Source organism: Mirounga leonina, unplaced genomic scaffold (assembly GCF_011800145.1).
Source record: "Mirounga leonina isolate KUSES-001 unplaced genomic scaffold, KU_Mleo_1.0 Mir_200, whole genome shotgun sequence".
Lineage (NCBI taxonomy): Eukaryota > Metazoa > Chordata > Mammalia > Carnivora > Phocidae > Mirounga > Mirounga leonina.
Window position 1 is genome coordinate 21,706,768 of NW_023270503.1, and position 22,744 is coordinate 21,729,511.

At 54.7% G+C, this 22,744-nt stretch overlaps 1 protein-coding gene across 1 annotated transcript in view; it reads right to left on the reverse strand.

Annotated features, from left to right (window-relative positions):
* The window catches only part of ABCC3 (ATP binding cassette subfamily C member 3), a 44,264-nt gene that overhangs the window by 16,189 nt on the left and 5,331 nt on the right, over positions 1-22,744 (reverse strand). The window contains exons 2-18 of the mRNA XM_035026843.1: positions 16,056-16,232; positions 15,549-15,674; positions 15,214-15,351; positions 14,225-14,350; positions 13,956-14,017; positions 13,104-13,235; positions 11,729-11,920; positions 8,431-8,608; positions 8,169-8,330; positions 7,534-7,626; positions 5,653-5,856; positions 5,399-5,545; positions 4,928-5,015; positions 4,513-4,579; positions 4,143-4,269; positions 3,886-4,062; positions 167-334 (exon numbers count right to left, since the gene is read on the reverse strand). Coding sequence (XP_034882734.1) covers positions 167-334; positions 3,886-4,062; positions 4,143-4,269; positions 4,513-4,579; positions 4,928-5,015; positions 5,399-5,545; positions 5,653-5,856; positions 7,534-7,626; positions 8,169-8,330; positions 8,431-8,608; positions 11,729-11,920; positions 13,104-13,235; positions 13,956-14,017; positions 14,225-14,350; positions 15,214-15,351; positions 15,549-15,674; positions 16,056-16,232 — 2,364 coding nt within the window. The remainder of the gene's footprint in view (positions 1-166; positions 335-3,885; positions 4,063-4,142; positions 4,270-4,512; positions 4,580-4,927; positions 5,016-5,398; positions 5,546-5,652; positions 5,857-7,533; positions 7,627-8,168; positions 8,331-8,430; positions 8,609-11,728; positions 11,921-13,103; positions 13,236-13,955; positions 14,018-14,224; positions 14,351-15,213; positions 15,352-15,548; positions 15,675-16,055; positions 16,233-22,744) is intronic.

Consider the following 22,744-nt stretch of genomic DNA (forward strand, 5'->3'; position numbering starts at 1 on the left):
TCACTGCCGCTGGGGTAGGTCCCCCCTGCCACCCAACCATTATTCCTGTTTCTCAGGCCTCCTACTCCTCCAGGTCTCCTCCAAACCCCTTGGCCTCCCACCCGTTCTCTCCTAGGGTCCTAGATCTCACCTTAGCCCCCTCCCCCCAACTTCCTGGAGGCCTCACCTTGCCTGCCAGCACACCTTCTGGCCCGATGACTCGGTCAAAGATATGCTTGGCCACATGAGAGTCCACAGCTGACAGTGGGTCATCCAGCAAGAAAACGTCAGCTTCACTGTAAACAGCTCGGGCCAGACTGACCCGCTGTCGCTGGCCCCCAGACAGGTTAATGCCCTGGATGGAGGAGAGAGGTGGGAGGTGCGTATTGGGTAGAAGGGAGTCAGACCAGCACAAGGGGACAAGGGCCCTGTCACTGTCATTCAACAAAGCAGACCTCAAAATTCTCATTTGATATGCCTGGTCTTGTCCCTGTGAAGCTCTGAGGCCACAGAGGAAGAGGTGGTGGCTCTCAGGAGTCCACCCAGGGCAGGTGAGGACATTCTGCTCCCTTTGCTCCACTACCCTTCCCAACTGGTTTCCCTACCTGCTGCCTTTATGCTCTGAAAGCCTGGAAATCCCCAGGGAATCCTTAATAGACCTTTTAATCTCCCATCGCCCATCCAGTTTGCAGATGATTTTCATAACACTGATCCCATTTGATCCTCATGTCAGTCCTTTCAGGGAGGTATCGTCAGCCCCACTTTCTAGGTGAAGAGATTCAAGCCCAAGATGTTCATGGCTTTGTCCAAGGTCCTGAACTATTCAGGGCAGAAGCAAGAATGGAAACCGAGCACCAGTCCCCAAAATCGACTCTGAGATTGTTCAGGAGCCAGAAGAGAGGTAAGATCTCTCCTTAAACCCATGATGGGGAAACTAAGGCACCTAGCAGCAGGGCTGGGCCTAGAAAGCAGACCCCAGAGGTGTAGCCTGCTTTCCTACCTGCAGCTTTCCTTATTCCCTCTGGAACAGGGCCCAGCTTTTTCAGTTACCCCGAGCAACTGAGCCTGGGGTAGGGTGGGGTGGGGTAGCAAGTGCGGGATGGGAGCGGAGCTGCTGGGAAAAAGCAGGGGGTGGACGTGCAGCTGTAGTGACCGAGGCACGTGAGCATGTCTGCATTCAACCAACCAGTCCTGAGTGCCTACTATGTGCTCAGCACTAAACTGTGTTCAAATCGAGAGATATTCTACAAAATAGCTGGCCTGTATTCTTCAAAAGTGTCAAGGTCCTGAAAGACAAAGCGTAAAGAATTATCCAGATTGACAGAGAATAAAGAAATGTGACAAGTAACTGCAACTCAGCATCCTGGATTGGATCCTCGCCCAGGAAAGAAAAGAGCGAAAAAAGACATTTACTGGAACAAACGATGACATGTGAATACAAACAGCGAATTAAATAATAATAGTGTATCGATGTTAAGTTTCCTGATTTTGATTATTTGACTATAGTTACGTTAGACAATGCCTGTTTTGAGGGAATATGCCCCAAAGTCATTAGTATAAAAAAAAAAACCCAAAGAGCTAAAACTATAAAACTCTTAGAAGAAAACACACGGGAAAAGTTTTCATTGGATTTGGCAATGATTTTTTTCGATATGACCTTAAATGGACAGGCAACAAAAGTAAAAAAAGATATACTGGATCACGTCAACATTGAAAGCTTTCTGTTTTAAAAGATTTTATTTTTAGGTAATCTCTACACCCGATATGGGGCTCGAACTCACAACCCTGAGATCAAGAGTCACACGCTCTTCCAACTGAGCCAGCCAGGTGCCCCAAATTTGAAAACTTTTGTGCGTCAAAAGGACACTGTCAACAGAGTGAAAAGGCAACCTTCAGAATAGGAGAAAATATTTGCAACTCGTATACCTGAATAAGGGGTTAATATCCAGTATATATAAGGACCTCCTACAAGTCAACAACAAAAAACAAAAACAACTGGATTAAAAATGAGCAAAGGACTTGAATAGATATTTCTCCAAAGAAAATACACAAATAGCCAACAAACCCAAGAAAAGACGCTCAGGATCATTCCTCGTTAGGGAAATGCAAACCAAACCCTCAATGAAATATCACCTCACACCCATTAGAATGGTTGCTATCAAAACCCAAAACCAAACCCCTCCCCCAAGAAAAGAACTGTGTTGGCGAGGATATGTAGACGGTGGAAGCCTTGTGCACTGTCGGTGGGAATTTAAAATGGTGCAGCCATTATGGAAAACAGCATGGCATCTCCCTCCCCCCTCCAAAAAATAGAATTACCATGGGATTTAGCAATTCCATTTCTGGGTATATGCTCAAAAGAAATGAAAGTAGAGTCTCCAAGAGATATTTGCACACCCATGTTCATAGCAGTACTATCCACAATAGCTAACATGTTGGAAGCAACCCAAGTGTCCACTGACAGGTGAGTGGATAAACAAAATGTGATCTATACACATAATAAAATATTATTCAACCTTAAAAAGGAAAGAGATTCTGACACATGCTAGAACAGGGATGAACCTTGAGGATATGATACTAACTGAAATAAGCCAGTCACAAAATAACCCAGATACTGTCTGATGCCATTTATATGAAGTACCTGGAGTAGGTCAACCTCCTAGGGACAGAAAAGAGAATGGCAGTTACCAGGGGCCCTTAGGGGGATCGGGGGGGATGGGGAGTTGATTAATGGGTACAAGGTTTCAGTTTTGCAGGATGAAAAGAGTTCTGGAGATTGATTACACAACACTGTGAATACACTTAACACTACTGACCTGTACAATTACAAATGGTTAAGATGGTAAATTTTATGGCATCTGTGTTTGGCAACAATTAAAAATAAATTAATTTAAAAACAAAAACTTTCACTGATGCCCCATGGTTCTCAGGGCAAAGGCAAAACCTTAACCAAGGTCTGTAAGGCTCTGCCTTGTCCTGTACCCACCTCTTCCTGACCTCCAGTTACACCAAATTGCACCAGAATGCCAGTCCACTCATTGTTCCTTGGCTCACGCCTTCAAAGTCTTTCCATTGCTGTTGGTAAAAGCCTGTAAGGTAATGTACGACCTGGCTGCCTGAACACCTCACTGGCCTCATCGACTCCTCCTCACCCCTGCTCACTCCACTCTGGCCACACTGGCCTCCTTGCTGGTCCTGACTGCTTCAACACATGCCTGCCTCAGGGCCTTTGCACTTACTGCTCTCGCTGCCTCAAATGGCCCCAGATATGGACCACTTCCTCACTTTGTTCAGGTCTCCGATTCTCAGTGAGGCTTTCCCAAGGCACCTTAACAACACAGCCCTGCACATATTCCTCTACTTTCCTGTTTCATTCTTTCCCCTTAACATTTATCTAATCTACTATATATGTCACATATTTATCTTGTTTACCATCTCTTCCCCCCACTAGAATGTAAGCGATATGAAGGCAGAGAGTTTAGTCTGGTGTATTCGCTGCTGTTTATAAGATTGTCTGGCATATAGTAGGCATGTAATAAAATCTGATAATGAATGAATGATGAGCTCTTCTTCCTCAGCGGTTAAGATTCAGCTGAAAAGTGATGCCTTTCCTTATGCAGCTCCGCCTTCATCGCCCTCCTTGTCCCCTTGCACAGGCTTCCAGCTGGCCCCCAGGGCATTCTACACCCCCTACCTGTTCATAAGTCGGCCTCCCCCAGTCATAGATCCATTTGCCCAGTGCTGAGCGCAGAGCTGAGTGATTCACATGAATGTGGGAAGGGAGGGAGGGAGGGAGGGAGGAAGGAAGGAAGGAAGGAAGGAAGGGGCGCATCTATAGACCTGAGCTGGGCCAAGGTGGGCAGCTGCATGTGCTGACCCCCTAGAGGATGGGAGGGGACCCTGTACCTTCTCTCCAATCTCTGTCTGGTCCCCGCCAGGGAGCATCTCCAGGTCGGCTAGCAAGGCACAGGCTTCCAGAGCCCGTTGGTACCGCCTGGGGTCCAGGGCTCGGCCGAACAGTACGTTTTCCTGAAGTGTGCAGTTCTGGATCCATGCCTGCTGGGGCACGTAGGCCACAGAGCCCTGGCCAGAGGAGAAGTTACCTCCGGGTCCACCCAGGGTCTGGCCGAGCAGCCCTTCCCTGGAGTTCTGCCCTCTCTCACCTTCACACACACCGTGCCTTCCAGTTTCTCCATCTCTCCCAGCAGGGCAGACACCAGGGAGGACTTCCCACAGCCCACGGGCCCCACCACGGCCACCAGTGACCCTTTTGGCACCTGGATGTCTAGGCTGAGGGCAAGGAGGCCAGGAGCCCAGTCAGAGGTGGGGATCGGGATTTTGGTCCCCCGACCTTCCACCTAGAGAGCCAAGCCCTCCTCCCTTTCAGACACTACCCTGACAAGCGGAGGCTCTCCCTGCTTTCCAGGCCAAAGATGGGGGCTGCGGGTGTGTGTGTGGGGGGAACTGGTTCTGCTACTGATCTGAACTTCGGCCCACTTCAGGCAGCTGAGAAGGGACAGGAAGAGCTGGTACCTGTGCAGGGTCGGGGGCAGGTCCTGGGCCCAGGTGAAGGTGCCATTGTGTATGGTGACAGCATGGCCTGGGAGGATCAAGGTGTACAGGGTCAGGGTCAGGGGGTGCAGGGCAAGGTGGGGAGGGGCCCTGGGGGGAGGGGCCCAAGGGAGAAGGCAGGGAAGCTTGGGGTGGAGGAGGGGCAGGAAGCCCTGGGGCAGAGGCAGGGAGCCCTAGGAAAGGAAGAAAAGCGGGGGAGGCCTGGGGGAGGGAGGAAGTGGACTGCAGGAAGAGCCCGGAAGAGGGAGAAGGTGGCGCTGGTGGGAAAAGAGGAGGAAGAAAAGGCAGTTACAAGAGACAAGTCAGAAGCTTAGAACAGAAGATTTTCTAGAGCAGGGGCCGGGGCAAGGGCAGCCCAGGTAGAGGGTATCTGGACCTGGGGTGATGGTCTTTCTTTCCACACACTGGGGGTCAAGTTCATCTTGGCTCAGGAAATGCTGGATCCGTTTCAGAGACACACTAGTCTGCAGAAGAGTGAGTCAGCCCTGGAAGCTGTGCTCCTCCCCGCCTCTCCCCACTTCCTACAGCCTCCCCCACCCCTCCCTGACTTCCTGGGAGAGGCAGGGCATCCTAAGGGCCCAGAGGGGGTGCTGGGGCCCCTCCCATGACTGAGTCTTCTCTGGTTCCCACTGCCAAAGTTAGGGTCTAGGTTGGTAAGAGGAGGTTGTCTTCATAGCTCAGGTTTCTGGAGACCTCACCTGTCCCCCTCTGACTCCAAATGACCTCTGATTCTAATGGCCTCATGCCAAATACCTACCCCCTCAATTCCGGGAACCCTCCTTGATTATCCCCTGACCCCAACGACCTGCCAGAACTCCAGCAGAACGCCCAGCCCTACCCAGCTTACCTGGATCAGGTTGCTGATTAACTGGGGCAGCATGTTGAGGGGAATCTTTAAAATATTGAACAGGGACATGGACACAAAGGCCTTCTCAGCATCTAGCACGTTGTTTTGGTCCACAGACACATACACCCCAAGGGTGGTCAGGGTCACCTGGGAAGGGGGTGGAGAGTGGGTGTCAGAATGGAGTCTGTTGGGCCCAGAGGGCTGGACTGGCCAGGTGGGAGGCCGAAGACCAGCCCCAAGGTGGAGAGCCTCACCAGGAAGGGGGTGCAGACCCAGGTGAAGGTGGAGATGGCTTGGAGGTAGGCAGACTTGCGCAGCAGCTGGAGCTCATCCTCCCGGATGCCCTCCACCTTCTCCAAGAAACTGGGCTCCCAGGCATACAACTTTAGCACCTTGATGCCAGCCAGGATCTCGCTCATCAGCTTGATGCGCGAGTCCTTGAACTTCATTTGCTCTACCTGTGGAAAGAGTGGCAGTGGGCTGCCCTGCTCCCCTTCCCGGACCTCTACCCACAGGGGCTCCCCGCTTCCATGCACTCACAATGCACTGCAGCCATTCAGAAGGCTCCCCGTGCCTCCCCCCTCCTCCTGCAGGGCCCGTGCTGCCCCTCAGCCCCGGGTGCCCCTTCTCCTCTGCGCACGGAGGCCAGCTCCAACCTCCGTGCCTCCATCCCCGACCCTCCCAGGTTGCATCCTCTGCAACTTAAGCCATGTTGTTCTTTCCTATCGTTCCCGTGGAGATTCCTGTGCATGCCTGACTCCACCATGAGACCGGGAGCCTGCTGAGGGTGCAGATCCCTTACTTGTCTCTGTTTCCCCAGACCCTCGCCCAGGGCACAGCACACCAAACTGATGACTCATTCAACCCGATTTAGTGAATGCCTACTATGTGCCCGGCCACTATTAGACAGGCAGCACATAATGATGAAGAACTCAAGCGAGGCCCCAGCCATCATGAAGCTGACAGTCTGAGCGGGGAGGCAGATAGGAAGCAGCTATCTGAATAAATGCTTAATAAATCCATGTGTGTAGTCTTTTTCTTTTTTTTTTAAAGATTTTATTTATTTATTTGAGGGAGAATGAGATAGAGAGCATGAGAGGAGGGAGGGTCAGAGGGAGAAGCAGACTCCTTGCTGAGCAGGGAGCCCGATGCGGGACTCCATCCCGGGACTCCAGGATCATGACCTGAGCCGAAGGCAGTCGCTTAACCAACTGAGCCACCCAGGCACCCCTCTTTTTTTTTTTTTAAGATTTATTTATTTGAGAGAGAGAGAGAGAGAGAGAGAGTGCTGGGGGGGGGGGGAAGGACAGAGGAAGAGGGAGAGAGAGAATCTTTAGCAGACTCCCTGCTGAGTGAGCAAGGAGCCCAATGATGCAGGGCTCCATCCCACGACCCTGAGACCATGACCTGAGCTGAAATCAAGAGTCAGATGCTTAACCAAGTGAGCCACGCATATTCTGAAGGGAAACAACAGGATTCTGTGAGAAAGTAATGGGGTGGGGACTGGGAAATCAGAGATTATGCTGGGGAAGGAAGGGGAGGAGTGAGCCACCAAGGAAGGGATGAGGTGCGTTCCAGGGAACAGTGTGTGGGGTGGCCCAGAGATACACATAGCTTGGTGCTTTGGAGAAAAGAAAGAAAGCCAGAGTGGCTGCCACTTGGCCATACTCCAGGGGGTGAGGGCTGGCGGGAGAGCAGGGGCCTGGTGGATGATCACAGGGAGTTTGTCGTTTATTCTACACACAGTGGGAAGCTACTGAAGACTCCGATAAATATTTGCAAATAAAGGACTGGATGACTGGCTCTTCACACGGGGCACAGTGTGGTGGAAGGAGGCTCTCATTAGACCAGAAGCCCCAGGTTTGAGCCCCCACTGGGCCTGACTCTGGACTGTCCTCATCTCTTTGGGCTTTGGTTGGCTCAGCTGCAAAGTGAGAATGTTGCTAAAACCCTCTCAGGGGTGTTGTGAGGATAGAGTGAGCTAAAGCTTGTGGAAACAGCTTACAGCCATCCTTACTCAGTAAGCAAGGCAACTGAGGGGCCCGAGGTTAGTGAACGGCCTCCCACCCCCCACCCCCCCAAGGCAGGCGACCAGGTGCTCCAGGCAGGATCAGCAAACCCATGAGAGCCCTTACCTGGAAAGCACGCATCTTCATGGCCACAGCTCCATTGAGTGGGATCAGCAAGACCATGAGAGCCACCCCAGCCAAGATGGAGGGACCCAGGTTCTGAGGAGGCATGGGTGGGTTGATAAGACAGGTAGCTAAAGTATGTGCACAGAATCCCACAGACAGACAGAAGCCTATTGATCAGAAACACGGAGTTGGGAAGGAAGCAAAAGATGGTAGTCAGCCAAACGGATAGCGAAAAGCAGGCGTACAGAGAAAGCCCAAATGCTGAGAACACGGGCAGAAGCTGCCAGCCATCAGATAATGACAACAGACAGGGACAAATGGGCAAACATAGAAGGGTGTCCAGACACACAGGAAGGCCAATACAGACCTACCGACAATGACAGCCAGACTCGCACCCACCCTGCCTCCAAGTCCCTCTTTCCTCCCCTGGCATCCGAGAAGGCTAACCACAGAGGCTGGAAAGACTCCATTGCAGACGTTGGCATCCTCGCAGTCCTGTCCCTGACCCAAATATCTAGGGAAGCTCTTGTGTCCATTACGCAGCCCTCGGTTGACCCCAGATTTGCCCTCTCTTGTCCTTTCTCAGCAGGGTCAAAGTCAGAGGAAGGGGGCAGAGGCCAGAGCTCTAGAGTCACCTGCCAGAGGAAGTAGATGGCCAGGATGATCTGCAGGGGTGCGGACCACAGCAGGTGGAGGAAGGGAGCGAGGTCCATGAAGCGCTGGGCGTCCACAGACATGAGGTTGACAATTTCTCCCACAGACGACTCCCGCTTGGCTGAATTGGTGATAACCAGAGCCTGCAGGTGGACAGCAGGGTGATGCACTGGACCCGCGAGCCTCTCCAACGCTCCCCCCGAGCTGGCCTCTAGAGCCCCCCTCTGCCCTGTTCCAGCTGACCTTCCTATAGATGACACCTATGATCGCCATCCGAAGTTTCAACGCCATCACAAAGATGAGGTGGAAATACTGCTGTAAGATCACAGTCTGCATCATGGAGCACACAAATATCAGCCCAGCCACCAGGAAGCCCCACCAGGTGGGGGCCGTGGGGTTGGAGATAAACCTGATCAGGATGCTGCAAGGAAGGGAGAGAGGTATGAGGGTGGGGAGGCCCCCCCAGGCTGCTCCCTCTACGACCTCCCTCAGCCTCCACTCTGGCCTGCCTCCGAAACCTTCCAGGCGGGGGCTGCTGCCCCCCCCCCCCACCCCCCCCCCCCCCCCCACAGCCAGACTCAGCCCAGTACTGCCTCAAGACCATGACCCTCCAACTTTCCTCCCTCTGTCCTGCCCTCTCTCCCTACCCGCCGTGGCCCCACTGCCCGCCCCTCCATCGCTCTCACTGCCAGCCTACCTGCCTGCCTTTCTTGCCTCTTGGACCACACGGTGGGAAGAAATGCCGCATGTCCACAGATTAGACTTTCCTGCATCTTCTCCTTGGCCACTGAGAGCCCTAGAGCCTACCACATGACCCCACAGACTCTCCCCGCCTCAAATCCAAAATCCACCCTGTCCAACATCAGTGGCCCCCAGGGCCGCCCAGCGACCTTCCCCAGGGTCCTAACCCACCTCTTGTCCCCAGCTCCCTTCACCTCTGTTCTCTTACCTTCCCATTGCCCCCACTCCCCACCCTGCTCGGTAGCTGCCCACTTACGTCTTGCCACTGAGCCACCCAGTGAGAACTCCCTGCCAACCACAGTCTTCCCTCCAAGCCCTTGCTCTCTTTCTCCTCTGCCTCAGGAGAACAGGTGTCCCTCTGGCTTTCCAAGCCCGGTCCTGTCCTGCTGAGCCTTGACCCCCATCCACCTGCTCAGGAACACGCTCCATCATTGCTCCCCTTTCTTCTGATCACTGATCTAGCCATCTCTGCTGGCGGCTCTCTACCTTCACCTATTGGCATGACCAAGTCTCTTCCGTGCTGGGACAAACCTCCCCTCGACCCCATGGAGCTACCCCCACAGTTGCAGCCAGGCCTCTCCTCCTGCTGTGTGTTGACTGCGTCTCCCCAAAAAATGTTCAAGTGCTAAGTGCTAACCTTCGGCACGTGTGAATGTGACCTTACTCGAAGACAGGGTCTTTGCAGATGTAATCAAGTTAAAATGAGGTCATACTGGAATAGGGTGAGCTCTAATCCAGTGACTGGTGTCTTTATGAGAGAAGAAAGGGATTTGCACACAGAGACACAGATGTAAGTGTGCACATGCACGCGCACACACACACACACACACACACACCGGGAAGAATGTTGGAGGCAGAGATTGGAGCGATGTGTCTACAAGCCTAGGAATGCCAAGGATTGTCAGCAACCACCAGGAACTAGGAGGCCTGGTATAGATTCTCATTCAGAACCTCTAGAAGGAGCCAACCCGCCAACAACTTGATTTCAGACTTCCTGCCTCCAGAATTATGAGAGAATAAATTTCTGTGGTTTTAAGCCCCCCAGTTTGTGGCGATTTGTTACGGCAGCCACAGAAAATGAATACATTTTCTTTACAGGAAGTTTCTAGATCTCCATGGCCCCTGCTCTCCAAGGCAGACCCCCTGCTCTAGGCCCTTCCCCTCTGTCTCAGCCTCCAGTCTTGGCGCTCACTAACAAAACTCCATGTTGCCTTCCTCAGGCTCTGTTTTACCCGTCAGCTTGCTGCACTGGAGAACTGCCTCATCCCAGAAGAATTCTCTGTGCTTGCTCCACGATCCATTCTTTCCCCAGCTCTGGCCCTTCCAAGCCAGCCTTCTGCTCACCCCTTGCCTATCACAATTTCCTAGGGCTCTGGCTGGGGCCCCTACATGAGCCCTCTGGGAGAGCCCAGCCACAGATATGGGACCCTGCGCTTCTACCTGATGGCTCTGAAAACATGGTGTCCAGCTAGCTGGAAATGTCCCCTTGGGGGCCTCCGGCACCTCGGCCCCAACAGTAGCCAAGTCTCAACTCACCACCTTGCCCGGTGCCCAGCCCCTTCCTTCCACTGCATTCATCATCTCAGTGAAAGAGATCCGTCACCCTCCAGTTATGCAGGTCAGAACCCAGGTGGCGCCTGACCCCTCCCTCACCCTGGCACACACCGATTTCCCAGCAGCGCCTGAGTCCTATCTCATTCCTGGCCTGGACTCTCCTCTGACCTGATCAGCCCCCTTCCATCCATTAACGCCCTCCCCAACCCCTGCAGGACTGGCAGGGAGATCCTTCTGAAATTCAAACCAGATGCCCCTGCCTGCTTCAAATCTTTCAAGGATTTCCTTAGCTCTCCCTCTCTCCCCCTCCCTCTGGTCACCCTTTGCTCCAGAATTCAGAAATACCTGGAGTTCTTGAGTCATGCCGGCTGAAGCCTTGGTGATTTTGCATGGGCTGAACTCTCCCCTCCTTCCTCACCTAGTCAACTAACACCTACCTGTCCTTCCAAACTTGACGACCTCCCCGGCTAGCAGGGACGACCCTGCTCCTGCTCCTTCCCAGGCTGGCTTCCCTGTCCCTCCTGGGGATTGCCAGGCACCTGACTACACCTCTGCCTGCACTCCACTCTAATGCATTTACACGTCGGTTTCTCCTGCAAGACCGTAAGACCCTGTCTTATTTATCTCTGTATCCCTCGTGTCTGGCTCCGTTTCGGTTCACTGGGGGCTCAGTAAGTGTTTTTTGAATGAGAATGCAGACATGCATGAATGGAGGGACAAGGCGTTGGGGGGCTCAGCTGCCAGGCAGCTCTCCTTCTTACCCCCTCACTTGAGAGCTCCTCCCAGTCCAAGCCACCCACACGACAGATGACAGAGCCTATCAACGGGAAAGAGCACCGCAGCTGGAGTTCAGAGCCCTGGACTCCAATCCATCCTGACCAGCTGCGTGCCTTGGGGCCAGCTCGCCTCTCTGAGTTTCTGCTTCCTCGTGTGTTTGTTTTGCTTTGAGTCTTCCTGCTTCCTGCTTCCTCTCTTGTAAAATGGGAAGAGGGTCACCTCTCCGTAGGATCGTTGGGGGGATTTAAAGACAGTTTTTTTTTTTTTTTTAATGTGAATCGGGAAACTGAGGTGCAGGGACATTGTCACTTGCCAAAGGTCACACGGCGAGCGGGGACAGGCCCTTCGGTCCTGGTCTAGGATGGATTTCACTGCGTGTTGTCCCTCTGGGCTCAGTCCTCAGGGACATCCAGCCACCTCCCCCCCACTACCCAGGGGAGCGTGGCAGCCAGAGCACATGTGGTCAGACCTGAGCAGCTGTGGATTGACGAAGGAGAGCAGATCCTGGATCACCTTGAGGCATATGCTGATGAGGATGCTGGAACAGCAGGTGGCCAGCACGGCCCACAGGAAGGACGGCTGCTGGGGCCTGGGCTGGCCCCCCAGCAGCACCTCATCCTCACCGGACACTCTCTTCCCAGATGCCGCTGCAGCCTTGCGTCTGGTTCAGGGAGGAAGGAGCCGTGGGTAGAAACGGGCACATATGCCCCAGGAGCCGAGCCCCAGCTGGGGCTGGCGAGGAGCAGGGGGAGGGCTCTCAGGACTGGGAGAGAGATGAATCCCCCGAGAGACTCTATTTTCAGGTGCTTGAGGACCTGTCCCGGGCTGCCCTAACAGCTAGCCCAAGGGCTCTAACTCCAGCAATTCCCAGCCCTCTCCCTACTGCCGCAAGGGAGACAGGGGCGGGGACGGAAAGTGACCTAGTCACTGGGGAGCCGAGCAGGGAGGGGGGAAGCATGGTGTGGAGAGGAAGCAAAGGGGTGCAGCCTACAGACTGGGGGTCTGTGTGTCTTCTCCGAGGCTCCAAGCCAGGGAAGCCGAGACACTGAGGACCGAGCCCAAGACCCCGGCTCCTCCACCAGCCAGGCGCCAACTAGGGGCTCTGCGCTGAGCAAGCACTGAAGTCCTGGGCCCCCCGGTTATGGGTAGGAGGGGAGGGGGTTCTGTCCTGGGGTCAGAAATGGGGAGGGAAGGAGGACCCTGAGCGCCAGCTCTCGGGTTGGGCAGTTGGCCAGACAGGTTCCTTGTCCTCAGTGCAAAGCTGCCAGGGGGGTGACCCTTCAGCCAGAGGGTCATCTCCTTCAGCCCCTGCTCCAAACAGGAGGAGGCAGGATTGAGAGGAGACACTGGCCTCAACCTTCTTCCCCTGGCCCCTTCCCCTTCCGAGGGAAGTCTCTGGAAGCCACCTTTCAGGCTGGGCAGGGTAGTGCAGCGGTCCGAGCCGTGGGCCCAGGTACCTGGGTGTGATGGCAGCTCTGCCACCAGCCACTAGGGGACGTTGGGTGCATTGTCCAACCTTCATCCCTCCGTGTCCCCATCTGTAACCTGGAGACAACTGAGCCTCCCTGCAGGGCTGTTAGAGATTGAGTCCATCTACACATTTAGGGCCACGCCTGGGACAGACTAAGGGCCATAAAAGTGTCAGCCGCTCTCTGGAGTCAGTAGAGCTGGGAGACCTGGCCCCATTCGGGCCTGAGTGTCCCACCTCGGGACCCCCTGCACCTGCTCTTCTCCCCACCCCCACCCCTGTGATCACCTCAGGGCTAGCAGCCTCCCCTGCAGGAGACTTGGGGTGTGCGTAGTGGGGTGGGGAGGGGATGTGGGGACCCCCGGGAGGACCTCACCCCACGTCCTGCTTCTGAAGCTTCTTCCAGGCCTCCAGCAGCCTGTGCACCACCTTCTGCGAACAGTCCTCCTCCTTCAGGGACCAGAGGTCCTGCTCCTCCAGGGGGCTCCGGTAGCCAAGGATGGCCATCCTGGGGCGGGCAGCAGCCCCACACAGGAGCAGAGCTTAGCAGCCTCGAGCTGGGGACCAGGGTCTCCAGAGCCCCAAGGTCTCCAGAGGAGGGTCTCCCTAAGGTGCTCTGGCCAAGGGCTGTGTGTCCTTTATTCCCCCACGGAATAGGCGGGAGGTCACTGCCTCCCATGTCAAGTTCTTACCTAGGCCCCTTCTCCCCCTCCTCCCCAGATAGCCCGTTGACCCTCGGGGCCTGGTGATGAAATTCACACTGATTGGGGCCCCGGGAGAGGACAAGACCGGGTGGATGGAGTCCCAGACCCAGGTGCCTCCTCAGTGCGGTGTGGCTAATGAGCTGTCACCCAGGTCACAGATACAATTATCCTGCTCAAGCCACTCAGAGGGGCGGCCAAGGAAATGACAAGCTGCTAGCTCATCCCAGACCAAAGAGTTGGGTACTAATTCCAGCTCCCCTCTAGCCCCCTGGACCTGTTCCTGTGACGTGACAGATGCAGGGCTGGCCTACAGCCTGGGATGGGAGCTGGGCCAGCCCAGCCTCTGCACTCAGCCCCCAGCCCAAACAGACAGGTGTGCCCATCCTCGCCTGCCCGCAGGGCCCTCTGGGGTCAGGGTTTGGGGGAGGGGAAAAAGCCAGGCTCAACTTCTGCCCTGCTCCCCTTCCTCTCTACCTCCCATGTCCCCCTCCCTCAGGCCCAGGCTGGAGGAAGAGCCAACTCACTTTGTGAACCACCAGAAAGACAGGCGGGAGAGGAAGCCAGCACTGAGTTCTGGACAGGGATTCTAGAAGATGAGAGGGTAGGACGGAAAAAATCCTCTCCAAGCAGAGCAGAGGGAAGAGGAACCCTTGTTCCCTCCTGCCCCAAGCCCCAGCTGTGCAGATGACATGGGGGTGGAAGGAACTAGAAGGGATGGGGGCTGCTGGTAAGGGCTGGGCTGAAGCGTGGGCTGTGGAACCCCACTACCACCCAGCCTCCATGGAAAACTCACAGGGTTGACATTCTTTGGGGAGAAAAATGGTGGCTTCTCCCTGAAGCAGGACAGGATGAGAGCAAAGAGCACTAGGGCGAAGTAGATGTAGAAGGTGGTGAAGCGGAAGGGGTCTGAGATCTTGCCCTGGGGGGAGAGTGAGGAGGGACATCAGAGGCGTGGGGAGCTCTGGGCCTGCAGTTCTGCCCCGAGGGGTCCTCTGGGGCATCGGAGTCTCTGGGGTAGGGGGCGACACCCAGGCGGCAGCTGGGTCTCCCACCCAGAGGGTTCTGAGAGATGGGGAAAGGTCACAAGGGGGCCACTGTTCAGTGAGGACTTGCTAAGCACCCCACCTCCATCACCTGGTCCAACCCTCCCTATGAGGTAGGAAATCTTAGGATACCCCATTTACAAGAGAGGAAATGAGCCTCCTAAAGGCTAAGCACCTTGCCCAGGATCACACAGACAGTATGCGGAGCGTCCTGAGCCTGCCCTTTTGACTTTCACATTTGACTGCCTCCCCTTGACATGGAGAAATACCCCACCCCACCCCACCCCATCACCGCAGCAAAGGTCAAGACGAAGCCCAGACAATTGAGGGGGAAGGGAAGAAAGGGGAGAGCAGGATAAGGGGACTTTTAGGTAGGACGCAACTATTCATGTGTGTCTGCACCCATGTGTTCCTTACCCAGATGCTGGCGGACACCCCATCAGACACCGCACTTGGTGGTGGCAGTCGGAGCTGAGAATGGCCCTTTGCACGCCCGTGAACATCCCACAAGGGCTGTGTCTGGCCCCATCCCCCCCTATTACACAGGCCCTCACTGCCAGGTTCCCAGCCTGTTTCCCAGAAGAGATGCAGCAAGTAGGGGACAACGCAAAAAGGACCAAACAGAAGGGGAGGTCCTGGGAGCAGGGGAGGGGCAGCCCGGGACCCAGCAGTGACCTTGAGCCCAGAGGCCGTCCTCCAGACAGGGTTGCCCCCGGCAGGTTCCCCTCCCTCCCCTTACCTTTGCCATGGCCGAAAGGATCTTGGAGCGGAAGGGGACAATGGCACAGACCACACACAGAAACCAGAAGATGATGAGGACCCCCGAGGACTGTACCCCCCGTAGCCGGTCATACTGGATTAGCAGGGTGGCCAGCAGCTGTGTAGGGAAGGCAAGGAAGGCTGGGCCAGAGCACCCACATCTGGACCTGCCTCTGTCCTCCCCACCCCTCATGGCCAGATGTTTTTGCGGTTGCCCCATCCTCTTCCCACTGCTACGGTGTCCAGCCCTCCCCATCACAGTCCCACAGCCCACTGGACACCCTCCCGCATCCACTTCCTGGGCCCCACACTGACCATGGTGATCCCCACCACCAAGGGGGTGACAAAGAAGATGGGGGCAGGGGCCCAGCCGTGGACCAGGCCATGGAAGGAGTAGAAGAGGTCAGCCCAGGAGACGCACCACAGCAGGACGCCCAAGGCCTACAAACAGGGCACATATTGGAGACTCCATCTCCAAAAGTAGGGACAGTTCCCGCCGGAGAAGGGCCTTTTATTCTGAAACCACCAGGCCTGCCCTGGGTTTGGCCCCGGAAGCTAGGCTGGGCACCCGCCAGAAGCTTCCCAAGGGTGGGGAGAATGTTGCCGGAGAACTTTCTTGAACTTCCGCAAGCAGAGACTGTCTCATTTGACTGTAGACCCAGTTGGCAGGGTGCCATGGCCCTGAGCTGCAGGGCAGGTGAGCTAGGAAATCCTGTCCGGCCACTGACGGTGGTTTTTGTGGCGGGGTGGGGGTGAGGGGGGCCGTGAAAAGGAGAACCTTCCAGGTCAGTCCCGCCCGCAGGAGATCCCTGAGCCCCTGACCGTCTTGAGCCTGGAGAGTTGGGAGAGGACGATGTAGCCTCGGTTGTGGTGCTGAAGGCGGAGCAGGTGGCAGGGCAGGGCGGCCCACAGGTAGATGCAAGGCGCCCAGGCCAGCAGGGAGTTCTGGAAGCAGGGAGTGAGGTCCGGGTTGTCGGTGTGCACAGACAGATTGGAGTCCTGGGGACAGAGAGGACAGGTCAGTGCTGTGGCAGTCGCCTGCAGAATGGAGCCCCTCCCTCGAGGAAGGTGGTGGGGCCGAGAGGTGCTCCCCTAGCTCCCGGGGGGTGGGGGGGCGGGGGGCGGTCAGAAGGCATGTGAGGATGATGAACTGTCAGCGAGCAAACGAGCAGGTGCTGCTGGAGTGTGCACTCGCCTATGGGCCCTGGTCGTCCCTGTTTCCACATTTCCCTCCCTCTCTGATGGACGTGTAATTTAGGCACAATAAACTGCGCCCGTGTAAAGTGCACGACCCGAGGGGTTTGGTGCTTGTAGGCACTGCCACAGGACAGATACAGAATATTTCCCCATCCCACCAGCTCCCTTGTGCCCCTTTGTAGCCCGTCCCTCCCAGGCAACCACTGCTCCGCTTTCTGTCATTCCAGATTTCCACTCTTTTTTTGTTTTAATCGGTGTTTTATTTTATCCACGTAATCAACTGATGCATATGGTTGGAGAGCCCACTTCTCTAAGCCTCTCCCAGGGAAGGGATAGGGAGCCTCTCTGAGCTTTCTTTGCTTCTCCTTTAAATTCAGGAAGGCCGTCTATCACCCCACCTACCTCACCGAGCAAAAGGAGCTCAAAGGAACAAAGGGATAAAGAGAGAGCTTTGTAAATCACAAAGCCTCAGGTGACCAACCAACCATCCCCGTTTGGCATTGTCATGGTTTGAGCACTGAATGTCGTCTCCTGTCCTGGGGAACCACTGAGTCTGGACAAGACCCCCTCCCATCTTTGAACATAACTCCACCTACCAAGCCTTTCAGAAGGAGATGGGGGAATACATTCAAACACGAGTTTTAGTGAGATTGTGTCTTCAACAAACGAACTGATCTTTTTTTTTCTTTTAAGATTTTTATTTATTTATTTGACAGAGACATAGCGAGAGAGGGAACACAAGCAGGGGGAGTGGGAGAGGGAGAAGCAGGCCTCCCACGGAGCAGGGAGCCCGATGCGGGGCTCGATCCCAGGACCCTGGGATCATGACCTGAGCCGAAGGCAGACGCTTAACCAACTGAGCCACCCAGGCGTCCCAAACTGATCTTTTATTCCCCTCTCGCGAAGCATTAGCTGTCCTTTCCAGAAAGCTCAGAAAATATAAGCAAGTAACAACAACAACAACAAAAAAAAACCACCCACAATCTCATCCACACGGGACAACGGTTAACTCAGGAGAGTATAAAACTCCCTACTTCCTAACTGCCCATTTAAATCATCGCCATTTTTTATTTTATTTTATTTATTTATTTTATTTATTTATTTATTTTTAAAGATTTTATTTATTTATTTGACAGAGAGAGACACAGCGAGAGAGGGAACACAAGCAGGGGGAGTGGGAGAGGGAGAAGCAGGCTTCCCGCAGAGCAGGGGAGCCCGATGCGGGGCTCGATCCCAGGACCCTGGGATCATGACCTGAGCCGAAGGCAGACACTTAACGACTGAGCCACCCAGGCGCCCCGCCATTTTTTATTTTTGTCCACGTTATACCTTCATAACTTAAAAGTCAAACCATAAAAAAGAAAACGGTACCCTGCCTCATCACTCCCCACCCCAAGTTCAATTTCCAAGGGTAAATACGTCCACATTTGTTAACTTTGTCCTGGCGTCTGTTTCCAAAGTTTAAAGCAATTCGTTCTTACTATTTTTGTTTGATTTACTAATTGTTTGATAATGAGGCCGCACCTGTCCTTTCCTTCCCATTTGAGTGTCTTCATCTTCCCGGTGTAGAAACACCACAGGCTTTTGTTAAACAAATATTCAGAGTTGACACTTTTTTGACTCTGTCCATGTTTTGTGTGATGTTGGGCAACATGCTTAACCTTTGCCTCTCTGGGCCTTGGTTTCTTTGAGGGCAATGTTGGGATGATACCATCGCCCCCCAGTCCCTCCTGTCCTGGCCCCTCAACTGTCATATACTAGCCCAGGCCCTCACCTCTTCCTGAGCAATTTCCATGGGGTCCTGGTCCCTTCCCTTCTGCATCCTAGGAGCCCAGATCCCTGCCCACACAAGGAGTCTTTCCCTTCCTCCTGGCTGATTCCCCCTCTTGGCATGGGAGTACCCCAGGGCTGTTCCTCTCTCTTCTGCACCTGCACTACCCCCTGCCACCCCCCTCCTCTGCCTCCCCACCCCAGCCACCCATCCAGTCCCTTCTACACATCAGTGACTCTCCTTATCTTCTCTGCTTTTTGTTTTCTCGATAGCACCTGTCACCTCTAACATGTGATATGAGTTACTGGCCTATGATGTTTTCTCTCATCTCTTCCTGCTGACATGTAATCTTTGCTTCATTTATTGATGTGTCCTAAGTACTTAGAACAATGCCAAGCACATTGCAGGTGCTCAGAACAGAACGTGGTTAAATAGGTTAAATGAAGTATTTGTTGAATAAATGAACGAACAAAAGGATTGTCTTGTATCTTCCCCTTAAACCTTCAGTGGTGCCCTAAAGCCTAGAAGACAAAGTCCAACCACATGTAATTTAGGTACAATAAACTGCCCCCAGCTGGCCTTGAATCATCTGTCCATGTGAACTACTGAACTATCTAGGTGCTTCAGTTCTCCCACCTTCAGAAAATATTCATGGAGCGGTCTGTACTCCCTGCCTCCCCTACCTCAGCTCCCCTTCTACTTTTTTTTTTTTTTTTAAAGATTTTATTCATTTATTTGAGAGAGAGAGAGAGAGAGAGAGAGAGGTGGAGAGCACAGAGGGAGAGGGAGAGGGAGAAGCAGACTCCCCTTGTACTCTTTTTATTATTTTTTTTAGATTTTATTTATTTATTTGACAGAGAGAGAGACAGCGAGAGAGGGAACACAAGCAGGGGGAGTGGGAGAGGGAGAAGCAGGCTTCCCGCTGAGCAGGGAGCCTGATGCGGGGCTTGATGCGGGGTTTAATGCGGGGCTCGATGCGGGGCTCGATGCGGGGCTCGATCCCAGGACCCTGGGATCATGACCTGAGCTGAAGGCAGACGCTTAACAACTGAGCCACCCAGGCACCCCTCCCCTTCTACTCCTGAATTCCATCTGGGTCAGCCCTCTGCCCTTAATGCCCCTGCTGTAGCCGAGAGAGGACTCTTCCTGAAAGGCAGCTTTGTGCCCTTGCTTCATGCCCACGAACCTGCAGTGCTTCGTGCTCCTCATGGAGCCAAGTCCAAGCACCCCATGGGCTTTTCTTCCCACTGCCGCTTTCCCCTGCTGCCAGCTCACCTCACTCTAAATCTGCTCCGAGGGCCCCACTCCCACACCTTTGCTCAACCTGCTTTCTCTCTCTGCCACCTGTCAAAATCCCAATAACTACAGGGAAGGGGTTGGGGGGGTCAGGCTTAGGAGCCATGTCTCCCATCTGGTACGCCCGCCTGCTGAAGTCAGCCCCTAATGCAGGACCCACCTTTCTGGAGCATCAGTTTTCCACTCGATGAGGCTTTGTTGAGAGTATGCTATGAGTCAGACATGGGGCTAGGTGCACCCATGGCAGACCGGTCCCTGCCTTTGGAGAGCATGAGGTGCAGGGACGCGCTGCCTGGGAGTATTCTATTCAAGCCGCTGTAGGCAAAGTTCATCTCACATACATCTTGTACTCTAGAGCCCAGCATTCCAGAGTCCCTCAAGCAATGTGAGCTAAGGACCCATGAACTCTTGCTGAGCAGCGGGAGTGCTGGCCCAGGGCTGGGTACTGGGTCACAGAGCTGGGCCCCCCCTTGGCCTGGTCAGGCACCCCAGGGGGAGGGGAGGCAGACACATCCAATCTAGCCCTTTTCCCTTTTAAAAAGCACTTCTTGGGAGCCTGGGTGGCTCAGTTGGTTAAGCGACTGCCTTCGGCTCAGGTCATGATCCTGGAGTCCCGGGATCGAGTCCCGCATCGGGCTCCCTGCTCGGCAGGGAGTCTGCTTCTCCCTCTGACCCTCCTCCCTCTCATGCTCTCTGTCTCTCATTCTCTCTCTCTCAAATAAATAAATAAAATCTTTAAAAAAAAAAAAAGCACTTCTTGGGGCGCCTGGGTGGCTCAGTCGGTTAAGGGTCCGACTCTCGATTGTGGCTCAGGTCATGATCTCAGGGTCGGGAGATCGAGCCCGGCGTTCGGGCTCCGTGCTCAGCAAGGAGTCTGCTTCTCTCCCCCCTTCTCTCCCTCTCCCTCTGCCCCTCCCCAAGCTCACGGGCGCACTCTCTCTCTCTCAAATAAATAAATCTTTAGAACACTTATTCAACTTACAGAACACTCATTATAAAATTACAGAAAAGTGCACACATTTTAAGTATATGCTTCGATGGATTTTCACACACTGAACACAACTGTATGAGCAGCACCCAAATCAAGAAACAAGACATTGGGGCGCCTGGGTGGCTCAGTCGTTAAGCGTCTGCCTTCAGCTCGGGTCCTGATCCCGGGGTCCTGGGATCGAGCCCCGCATCGGGCTCCCTGCTCCGCGGGAAGCCTGCTTCTCCCTCTCCCACTCCCCCTGCTTGTGTTCCCTCTCTCGCTGTGTCTCTCTCTGTCAAATAAACAAAATCTTTAAAAAAAAAAAAAAGAAACAAGACATTGCTGGCAGCTAGCTGCCCCCTCCTCGGGCTCCCTCCCAGCCACTGCTCCCCGCAGGGGAACGCTGTCCTGGCTTCTAACAACGTGGACTATTTTGCGCATTTGGGGTCTTCCTATAAAGGAAATGATACAGTTTGGATCTTTCATGGCTGGCTTCTTTGTGGGTGTCATCCTTGGGGTGGAGTGTGAGTGGGGATTCTCCCTCCTCATCTCTGCATGGTGGCCCGTTCAGACAATGGATGTATCCATTCTGCGGCCCATGGGCAGCCCCCACCCTGTTTTAAACTTAACAAGCCCATTAAACCTATATACTCAGTCACTATCCAGATAGCCTGCCCCAGGCTCCCCCTAACTCAGGCAGTCAGGTCTCCGGACCTGGAGTGCATTTCCCACCTCGCTGGGTCCAGCCTGAGCTTCCGCTCCTACAGGAAGCCTTTCTGGGGGCGCCCCTGCCTCTGACAGGACTTTCCCTTGCTTTATTCTGCATGACGTTGGCAGCCAGGTAAGTGACTGTTACCCGAGAATGATAAAGGTGCCTTATGTCCCAGCAGCCTTTTATTACCGCACTTACATGGTCATTATCTGATCGTTGTTTCCGAACAACTTCCAGAAGCAGAGAGGAGGAACAGTCTCGGGCCTGGCTCACAAAAGAGAAAGCAGGCTTCACCTGCTCTGGCGACAGGTCCAAGGACCTGGCCGTGGACAGCTGGGACAGACACCCAGGCCTCGTGACATCCAGCCTAGGTTTCTCCCTACCTCCGTCACCTGCACCTGTGAACACATCCCACCCTCTGTTCTTTTCCTTGCTGGTCCCAGCCAGTCCGGCCCCCAGCACAAGGCTGGGTACACAGGAGCCGCCCGGATATGGGCTGGGTGGGGACTGACAAGGGACTGTGTATGTAGCCAGGACGGAGCCCGAGTTCAAGGCCACGACAGGGAATCGCTGTCTGAATGTGCAAGTGAGTGGCATGACTTTCTGAGGCCGGTGGGGGTATGCCTCATGCCCTCAACCCCTGTGAGTGCTCCTTCTCGGGGAGGTCCGCCCTGACATTCCTGATGAAGGTTGTAACTCATCCCTGCCCCGACACCGTTCCTGCGCCCCATCCCCCTGAGCCTGTCCCGTTTCCCCCGTAGCCCTGATCCCCTTGCAGCATCCTATAGAATCGAGTGATGTATTGTGTCTATTGCTTTCCTGTCTGCTCCCCCTGGAACACGCAGTCCGTGAGGACCAGGGTATTCCCCGCAGCCCGGAACAGCGCTTGGCACAGAGAAGGTGACTGTCCGACGCCTTCGGTGAACACAAGAATGAGTGAGCGGACAAAGGAAGGAAGGGCGCCCTCTGAAGCTCAGTTTCAGCCGCTGGGTGCCCGGGAGTACAGCATGCTCTCTCCCTGACACCAAGGCCACAGCTCTTGGCACCCAAAGTCAAGTGCGAAGGACAGGGTGCGGGGAGTCCATGATGCTCCCTGCGGTCCTGCTGGGCGGGACAGACGACCCCTCTCGAACCACTACCACTCAGCCAGTCCCATCTGGAAGATGAGCGCTGGCTGGGCTGGGCTGGGCTGGGCTGGGCTGGGAGCACGGCCCCGCAGGCCCTCCCCCGCTGTGACCACAGTTTCCACGGTGACAACAGCTTCCTCGATAATTCGATTCAACAGCTAGACGGGGCTGATGAGGTCTGACACCCAGAATGGACCGCACAGGGGAGGGCCCCTCTGTGGGCAGGGCAGCTGAAATCCCTGGACACCCAAGCAGGGGACAGGTGGGTGGGAGGATGGCCCCAGCTGGGTCACAGCTCTGTCAGGGACCTTCCAGCACCACCCCACTTCCCTCCCACCCCTCCCTCTCGGGGCCCCAGGCTTGTTGACAGCCTCTGTGGTGGGAAGAGTAATTACTTCCTTAATCCTGTGCAGGAGGGAGAAGGGGGGAGGAAGGGAT